Here is a 9009-nt window from a genome sequence, read left to right as displayed (position 1 = left end):
GGCAGCGCATTCTATGCCCCCACCACTCTCTGGGTAAAGAACCTACCCCTGACATCTCCCCTATACCTTCCACCCTTCACCTTAAATTTATGTCCCCTTGTAACACTCTGTTGTACCCGGGGAAAAAGTTTCTGATTGTCTCCTCTATCTATTCCCCTGATCATCTTATACACCTCTATCAAGTCACCTCTCATCCTTCTCCGTTCCAATGAGAAAAGGCCTCGCACGCTCAACCTAACCTCATATGACCTATTCTCCATTCCAGGCAACATCCTGGTAAATCTTCTTTGCACCCTCTCCAAAGCTTCCACATCTTTCCTAAAGTGAGGCGACCAGAACTGCACACAGTACTCCAAATGTGGTCTAACAAAAGTCCTGTACAGCTGTAACATCACTTCACGACTCTTGAATTCAATCCCTCTGCTAATGAACGCTAATACACCATAGGCCTTCTTACAAGCTCTATCCACCTGAGTGGCAACTTTCAAAGATCTATGAACATAGACCCCAAGATCCCTCTGCTCCTCCACCTTACTAAGAACCCTACTGTTAACCCTGTATTCCGCATTCTTATTTGTCCTTCCAAAATGGACAACCTTACATTTGGCAGGGTGTGGACTTGTTGGATGGAGGGCCTGTTTCCACACTGTAAGTAGTCTAATCTAATCTAAAAAGGTACCGGTCTATAAGAAATTTGTGCAGCAGAACACTAAGTCGACCTAGAGGAATCTACAGAGAAAGCTCAACAACCGAAGACTATACCTGGGTTTGAAATTGATTTTGCTGTAAATTTACCAGAACAGTATTATAGAGTAGGAGGAAAAAGATAGGTTTAAGAGAAAGGAGTTGTAAACAGTTGTTAGTTTTAATGTTCTCTGTTGGACTCAAATAATAAAATTGTTAATTTTACTTTAAATAGTGACCTCTGGGGTGGTCCTTTGCCTCTCGAAATTTAACAGATTACGGCATGAAGTGACCTTCTTTGTGTGTCAGGTTTAAATTAATAGAGGGGTTTACCCTGTGTCGTAACACAAAAGCATTATGTGTTGGCACAGACTTGGTGGGCCGAAGGACCTGTCCCAGTGCTGTACTATTCTTCGTTCAAAAAGATTTAAAAGCAGATCACTTGGAAAACTTGAAAATTCAGCATGGATATACAACAGGGAAATCATGTTTGATAAATCTGGAATTTTTCAAGGATATAACTTGTAGGGTTGATGAAGGGAACCTAGTGGATAGGTATTACTTGGACTGTCAGAAGGCTTTTGATAGGTCCCACGTAAGAGATTAGCATGTAAAATTAAATCACATTGGATTGCTGGGTAGTGTATTGACATGGATAGTGAACTAGTTTGCAGACAAGCAACAAAGCGAAAGAATGAATGGGTTATTTTCTGTGTGGCTGACAGAGACCAGTAGGTACTGCAGAAATTAGTGTTTGGACCCCATCTATTCATATTATATATGAATGATTTAGATGAGGCAACTAAGGTTATATCTTCAAGGTTGCAGACAACACAAAGCTGATTGGGACGGCAAACTGTGAGGAGGATGCAGAGGTGCTTCAGTGTGATTTGTACAAGTTGAGTGAGTGGGAAAATAGATAACTGTGAAGTCGTCCAATTTGGTAGCAAAAAATAGGAAGGGAGATTACGTAAATGGTGATAGATTAGGATTGGGGGAGTTGCAACAAGACCTGAAAGTAAGCTGAAATTAAGTGTGCAGGTGCAGCAGGCAGTAAAAAAAGCAAATTGTGCACTAACCTTTATAGCAAGAGGTTTGAGTACAGGAGTAGGGACGTCTTTCTGTAACAGTACAGATTATGGAAGGAATACAACAAAGATTTATCAACTAATTCCTGAGATGGCACGACTGACATATGAAGAGAGATTGAATTGGTTAGGACTAGAGTTTAGAAGAATAAGGGGGGGGATCTCATGGAAACCTATAAACCTTTAACAGGACTTGACAGGGATATTTGTGGAGAGAAAACAATTAATATTTCAACAGTTGTCATAGTGTAAAGTAACAGGTTTGGCCATTTGGGACTGAGATGAGGAGAAATGTTTTCACCTACACAGTGGTACATCTGTGGAACTCTCTCCATAGAAAGCATTTAAAGACAAAAAAAAAAATGCAGGTGCTAGATTCCAAGGTAGGCAAGCAGGAGGCTGGAAGAAAACAGCAGTTGAAACTTTATTGCTGGAACAGCACAGCAGGTCAGGCAGCATCCAGGGAACAGGAGATTCGACGTTTCGGGCACAGGCCCTTCTTCAGGAAGAAAACAGCAAGCAAGACAGCATCAAGAAGTGGAAAAGTCAACATTTCAGGTGTAGCCCTTCTTCAGGCATTTAAGGCTAAATCATTGAAGATGATTTTCAAGAAAGAGTTAGATACAGTTTTTAGAGTTGAAGGAATCAAAGAGTATGGGGAGAAAGCAGAAACAGGGTACTGAGCTAAATGATCATCCACAACCGTACCGAATGGGAGAGCAGGCTGGAAGGGCCGAATAGTCTATTCCTATTCCTAGTTTCTATTTTTCTTTGATAGGTAATGTTTAACAAACCTAACTCAATTTTTTGAGATGTAGCTAAAATAGTAGACAGGAAATGAATACGGTGTCAAATATATGGCGTTCCAGAATGCATTTAATAAGGTTCTACACAATGTTCAAGAAATAGGAGGCAGGTCATTCATACATTATTATATTAACTATGCAGTGTAAGACAGTACAAAGGAGTAATAAGCATTAGCTCTATTTAGAAGGAGATGGTATAGCAAAATATTCTTTGCTGGGCCTCAACAGTTCTCAACACTTACTCAATACTTTAAAAACGCAATAAAAGGCTTATTTCTAAGTTTATCAATGACAGTGATTAGTAGTTTTATAATGTAGTGTAAATTTTTAAATTGGGAAAGGTTAGAAATACCGACAGTACAAAGGCAATTAGTGGTCTATGTACATCAATCACTAAAATGCAGTGATCAGGTTCAATAAACAAAATGGCTAATTAAATGCTACTGTTATGAGGAAATGTTATCTAAGATATTAGTTTATATTATCATTAACTGAATATATATATATATATATATATATATATATCTTGAAATTTGTGAAAAGAATGGTTTTGTAAAGAAACAAAATCCTGGATACATCAGCAACCAGATTGTTAGTGTTGCAGTTGCAAAGAACAATTGGCTTGAATCGAGACACTTTCAGAGATAAGTCACATGACCTGGTTTAGAACATAGAACATAGAACATAGAAAAATACAGCGCAGTACAGGCCATTTGGCCCTCGATGTTGCGCCGATCCGAGCCCACCTAACCTACACTAGCCCACCATCCTCCATATGCCTATCCAATGCCCGTTTAAATGCCCATAATGAGGGAGAGTCCACCACTGCTACTGGCAGGGCATTCCATGAACTCACGACTCGCTGAGTAAAGAATCTACCCCTAACATCTGTCCTATACCCACCACCCCTTAATTTAAAGCTATGCCACCTCGTAATAGCTGACTCCATACGTGGAAAAAGGTTCTCATGGTCAACCCTATCTAAACCCCTAATCATCTTGTACACCTCTATCAAATCACCCCTAAACCTTCATTTCTCCAATGAAAACAGCCCCAAGTGCCTCAGCCTTTCCTCATACAATACCAGGCAACATCCTGGTAAACCTCCTCTGCACCCGTTCCAGTGCCTCCACATCCTTTCTATAGTATGGCGACCAAAACTGCACACAATACTCCAGATGCGGCCGCACTAGAGTCTTATACAACTGCAACATGACCTCAGGACTACGGAACTCAATTCCTCTACCAATAAAAGCCAGTACGCCATATGCCTTCTTCTCTGCACTATTTACCTGGATGGCAACTTTCAGAGATCTGTGTACATGGACACCAAGATCCCTCTGCTCATCCACACTACCAAGTATCCGACTATTAGTCCAGTATCCCATCTTTTTGTTCCTCCTACCAAAGTGAATCACCTCACACTTACCTACATTGAACTCCATTTGCCACCTTTCTGCCCAGTTCTGCAGCTTATCTATATCCCGCTGTAACCTGACACATCCTTCCTCACTGTCAACAACTCCACCGACTTTCGTATCATCCGCAAACTTGCTCACCCAACCTTCTAGCCCTTCCTCCAGATCATTTATAAAAATGACAAACAGCAATGGTCCCAAAACAGATCCTTGCGGAACACCGCTAGTAACTGCACTCCAAGATGAACCTTTACCATCAACTACTACCCTCTGTCTTCTTCCAGCCAGCCAATTCCTAATCCAAACCTCCAACTCACCCTCAGTGCCATACCTCCGTATTTTTTGCAGTAGTTTATGGGTGCAAATAAAATTTGCTCTGAATACAGATAGAGAAAACTTGTCAGTGGAACAATATTCTTTATCCTTTCTCTCTCTTTCTCTGAAAACAATTTCATGACAGTTTGTAAGTTGAAAAACCCCTGGAAGGCCCTTTCATTACTCTTAAAGGTGTATTTAAATCTATACCACTATCTTCAGAAAAAGAGACTTCAAAACAGGAGATAGATAACGAAGCATCGTAGTTAACTGTCTGTCATCACGTATTTGCTGCATTCTCCATGGTAACACCTTTATCAAGAAGAGTTTATTTGTCAATCAGTACTCTTATGTCATATAGTATGAATGTTGTTTTCCCTTTATATTAACATTCTTGCAAATTTCTTGATTAGCACAAGATGAAAATGATCAATTTTTTTAAAATTAAAACTCTGTTGCAACCAGCATACAAGTGGGAAAAGGAATCAGTCCACCTTTTTTAATTGGGTCATTTCATGACTCTTTATAATAGAGCCAGAATATAAAGAAAAGGAAATCTTGGTGTAATAGCACAAAACCCTTGTTAGACCATGTACAGTTCTGGAAAGATTGTTACCATTTTTGAAATGTTTAGTAGAATTGATAGAGTAGATAAATATAAACATTTTTTTCCTGCTCTTGGCAAAAGAACACACCTCAAAATAAGAACAAAGATCATTCAGAGGAGAAGTTAAGAAACACAAGTTCATGCAAAGAGTGGTACAAAAGGAAGATCCCACCCAGAGAAAAAGAACATAGTTGATAAATGAATAATTTTATGATCCAAGGTTTTTGCTAGCCAAGGAATAGAATGTGAAGCCAAGGCAGGTAAAAGGAGTCATGGCAGAGATTGGTCTCACTGAATCTTTGAAAAGGTTCAAGAAACTAAATGGTCTGCTCCTACTCCAAAGTACAGCCATTTTCCTCTCCTTTCTACCAAAGCTATGCAGTATTGGTTTTATAAATCCAGCCAAAGGAACAACAAATGCAGCAGAGAAAACTGCAGCTCAAATGCAGCTCTATTATGTGACAGTAGTACTCCAGCATTATAGTGATCGATAATTTTCACAGCAAATGTTCTAAATTAATTCAAATATTCCAATAAAAGTAAGAATTAATTGCATCTATAAATACAAAATATTAAGTACCAAAGCATTTCTTTCTTTTATTATTTAATATATTTAATATATTTTTAATGCCCATTTACCTTGCCATCTGGGTACCGAATTTCCTCTCTGACATTATTATTTGTAACTTTCCTCTTAAAATAAGTAGACTCTTTTCTTGATAAAACAGAGCTGGGCCGTGAAATCTGAAAAATTGAAAATAATTTCTTACAGCTAGCTGAAGATAAAGCACTGTGGTTGGAGATCAAAGGACAACAATTAGTGAGGAACCCTGAAACAAAGCGATAGTTAGGTTACAGCTTTAAAGGAAGATCACATCAGCGAAATCATATTGGTGGAAAGTGATGCTAGAAATACATTACTGAATGGCTGTTCTTTGTCTCTCCTCCTGATCCATACCATTTTCATACAAGTAAATTATCCCCAGTATTCTGTTTTTACTATGTAGATAATGAAACCATATTTTGGATATTCAAAGGTTATCAATGAGATTATGGTTTACAACAAATTAATTAGAACACGAATGAATACATTCTAGGTAAAATCAATGTGATTTTTTTTCAATAATTTGATGAGTTATTTTGACTATAATAATGCTGACACCATCTTATTAATTGGACTTACACATCACGCATAAACTTTAAAAAGTACAAGTATATATTTGCACAAAACAATTAACTACAATCTTCCTTCAATGTACTGTTTTTACTTTATGAAGCAAAATGTGCTGAAGCCTGAGTGGTTAGATTTTCCATATTCAAAAGTTGTTGAAGTTAAAGAAACTAAATAAACGAAAGCTGGAGGATTTTTTTTTCTGGCCCACTTTGAGAAAAATGTATATATGGTCAGAAATTTCACGTTCTGGTCCACATTGTTGTGCTTGGCTAATGTTTAGTTTCAAATTACAGACTGATTCAGAGTCAAATACTTAGTTTATTAAGGAAACCAACAATAATGACTGTAAGGGTTGCCCATATCTGAGTAGTACAAAATGGCTGTTAGGGATGCCCATAAATGAGTAACATAAAATGATAGTTAGGGGTGCCCATACACAAAATGGCTGTTAGGGCTGCCTACAACTATTGCTGACAGCAACATTTTCTTGAGTTGTAACTGATGCAAAAGAAGATATAACATTTATCAACATTTGGCTATTTTTCATAGAACATTTGAAACTAACACATAAGATAACAACATTTGAGCAATAGCACTTTTGACTACCTCACACTAATGAGTTGTTTAATCAATAACTCTAGATCTGAGTTACTTCATAAAAGACCACAAATAGTTAACAATTAGTTCAGCAAGTGCAGCAAGAAAAGTCTTTCTCTGTCTCGTTCACTTAGAGTCATAGAGATGTACAGCACGGAAGCAGACCCTTCGGTCCAATTCATCCATGCCGACCAGATATCCTAACCTGATCTTGACCCATTTACCGGCACTTGGCCCATATCCCTCTAAACCTTTCCTTTTCATATACCCATCCAGATGTCTTTTAAACGCTATAATTGTACCAGTCTCCAACACTTCCTCTGACAGCTCATTCCATATACGCACCAGCCTCTGTGTGAAAAAGTTGCCCATTAGGTCCCTTTTCTATCTTAAGATATTGGAATGTGAATTGGGATGTGCTAAACCACATAACTGTTGGAACTGATCAGATGTCAACATTCTTTTGTTTTCCCTTTAATAATAAGTTTAAAATTCTTGACCTAATTAATTGGAAGTTCTGGCAAATATTACTCGGACAGTAACCATTGAAGCCTCAAGAACATCATGAAGGACCATGATTAGGCCTTGAACCTGTCCATCTCAGTAATGATGCTGTACGAGAAAGCCAATCACAGAGTGACAACTCGGTACTGCTGACTAATAGTAATCAAGGGCGGGGGGGGGGGTGGTGATGGTGGTGGCATGTGCACTCTAAGTTAACATATATGAAATAAGACATTCTGAAGTTTGTGTGCTTTTTCATGCCTTCGTGCCTTGCTTTTTACTGTAATGAAGTAAATAAAGGTCACCAGAAATCTGCCCAGCGACTCAGACTCTCATTGAGAAAATACATTGAGATCTAACAGCGACAATAAAAAATGCAAACCTTCTGTTCAAGGTCAAAACTATCCAGTGGAGTCTTCCTTCCCCTTGGGGTTGCACTGCGACTCCTACAGCCTGAAGGAGGTCTCTCTTGCGATCTGAGTGCTGAACTCTGATTTAAAGTTTGTGTTTCTTGTATCTGTGGTAAAAATATTTAAAGTAATTAATTGAAAACAATTCTGACTGAAAATATACCTGTTCAAAAGCACATCAATTCTGTTTAATCATTAGTTATCTATTTAGTTGATAATATTTGGTTTCTTTTTAATATTTTATGATGCAGGTATAATTGATGCACTGAACAATTAAAGCTACAACTTATGAACTTCAAACAAATAAACAATCAGTCTAAAACGCTTTAAGTTATCGAATAAAATTTCAAACACAAATACATATAAGGGATGTCAATATGAGAAACAGGATGTGGCGATGCCAGTGTTGTTCTGCGTTGACAAGGTCAAAAATCACACAACACCAGATTATAGTCCAATGGGTTTTTTTGAAAACACTGGCTTTCACAGCACTGCTCCTTCATTAGGGACTAGCACCTGGTGAAGGAGCAGTGCTCTAAAAGCTAGAGTTTTGAATCTAAGAAACAACACAGAAGAAACATAAACACTAAGTCAGTAAGTTATACCTTTATTCATTTTCTGCTATAATGTTTAGAACATAGAACATTGAACATACAGTACAGCACAGTACAATCTCTTCAGCCCTTAATGTTGTGCCAACCCTTTATCCTACTCTTAAGGTCAAACTAACTTATGTTGTACTATCATCCATGTGTCGCTTAAATGTCCCTAATGCATCTGAATTAACTACCACTGCTGGCAGTGCATTCCATGCACCCATCTACCTCTGTATAAAGAACCTACCTCTGATATCTCCCTTAAACCTTCCTCCAATCACCTTAAAATTATGCCCCCTGGGAAAAAGTCTCTGGCTATCCATTCTATTTATGCCTCTCACCATCTTGTACACCTCTCACCCTTTTTTGCTCCAATGAGAAAAGCCTTTGCTAACTCAATGTCACTTCATAACACATGCCCTCCAGTCCAGGCAACATCCTGGTAAATCTCCTCTGCACTGTCTCTTAAGCTTCCACATTGTTCCTATAATGAAGTGACTAGAATTGAACACAATATTCCAAGTGTGGTCTAACCAGGGCTCTTTACAGATGCAGCATAACTTCATGGCTCTTAAACTCAATCCCGCTGCTAATGAAAACCAACACACTATACACTTTCTTAACAATCGTATCAACTTGGTGGCAACTTTGAGGGATCTATGGACATGGACCCCAAGATCCCACTGTTCCTCCATACTGCCAAGAATCCTGCCTTTAACCCTGTATTCTGCATTTAAATTCGACCTTCCAAAATGAACCACTTTACACTTTTCCAGATTGAATTCCATCTGCTATTTATCAGCCCATTTC

At 38.3% G+C, this 9009-nt stretch overlaps 1 protein-coding gene across 1 annotated transcript in view; it reads right to left on the bottom strand.

Annotated features, from left to right (window-relative positions):
- Nucleotides 1-9009, bottom strand: part of LOC122552959 (centromere protein J-like) — a 129525-nt gene that overhangs the window by 26574 nt on the left and 93942 nt on the right. Inside the window, exons 9-10 of the mRNA XM_043696273.1 lie at nt 7576-7710; nt 5558-5662 (exon numbers count right to left, since the gene is read on the bottom strand). Coding sequence (XP_043552208.1) covers nt 5558-5662; nt 7576-7710 — 240 coding nt within the window. The remainder of the gene's footprint in view (nt 1-5557; nt 5663-7575; nt 7711-9009) is intronic.

The sequence above is a fragment of the Chiloscyllium plagiosum genome, chromosome 9, assembly GCF_004010195.1.
Source record: "Chiloscyllium plagiosum isolate BGI_BamShark_2017 chromosome 9, ASM401019v2, whole genome shotgun sequence".
In the NCBI taxonomy this organism is placed as follows: domain Eukaryota; kingdom Metazoa; phylum Chordata; class Chondrichthyes; order Orectolobiformes; family Hemiscylliidae; genus Chiloscyllium; species Chiloscyllium plagiosum.
The sequence above is the reverse complement of the archived record's forward strand: the minus strand, read 5'-3'. Positions and strand labels throughout refer to the sequence as shown.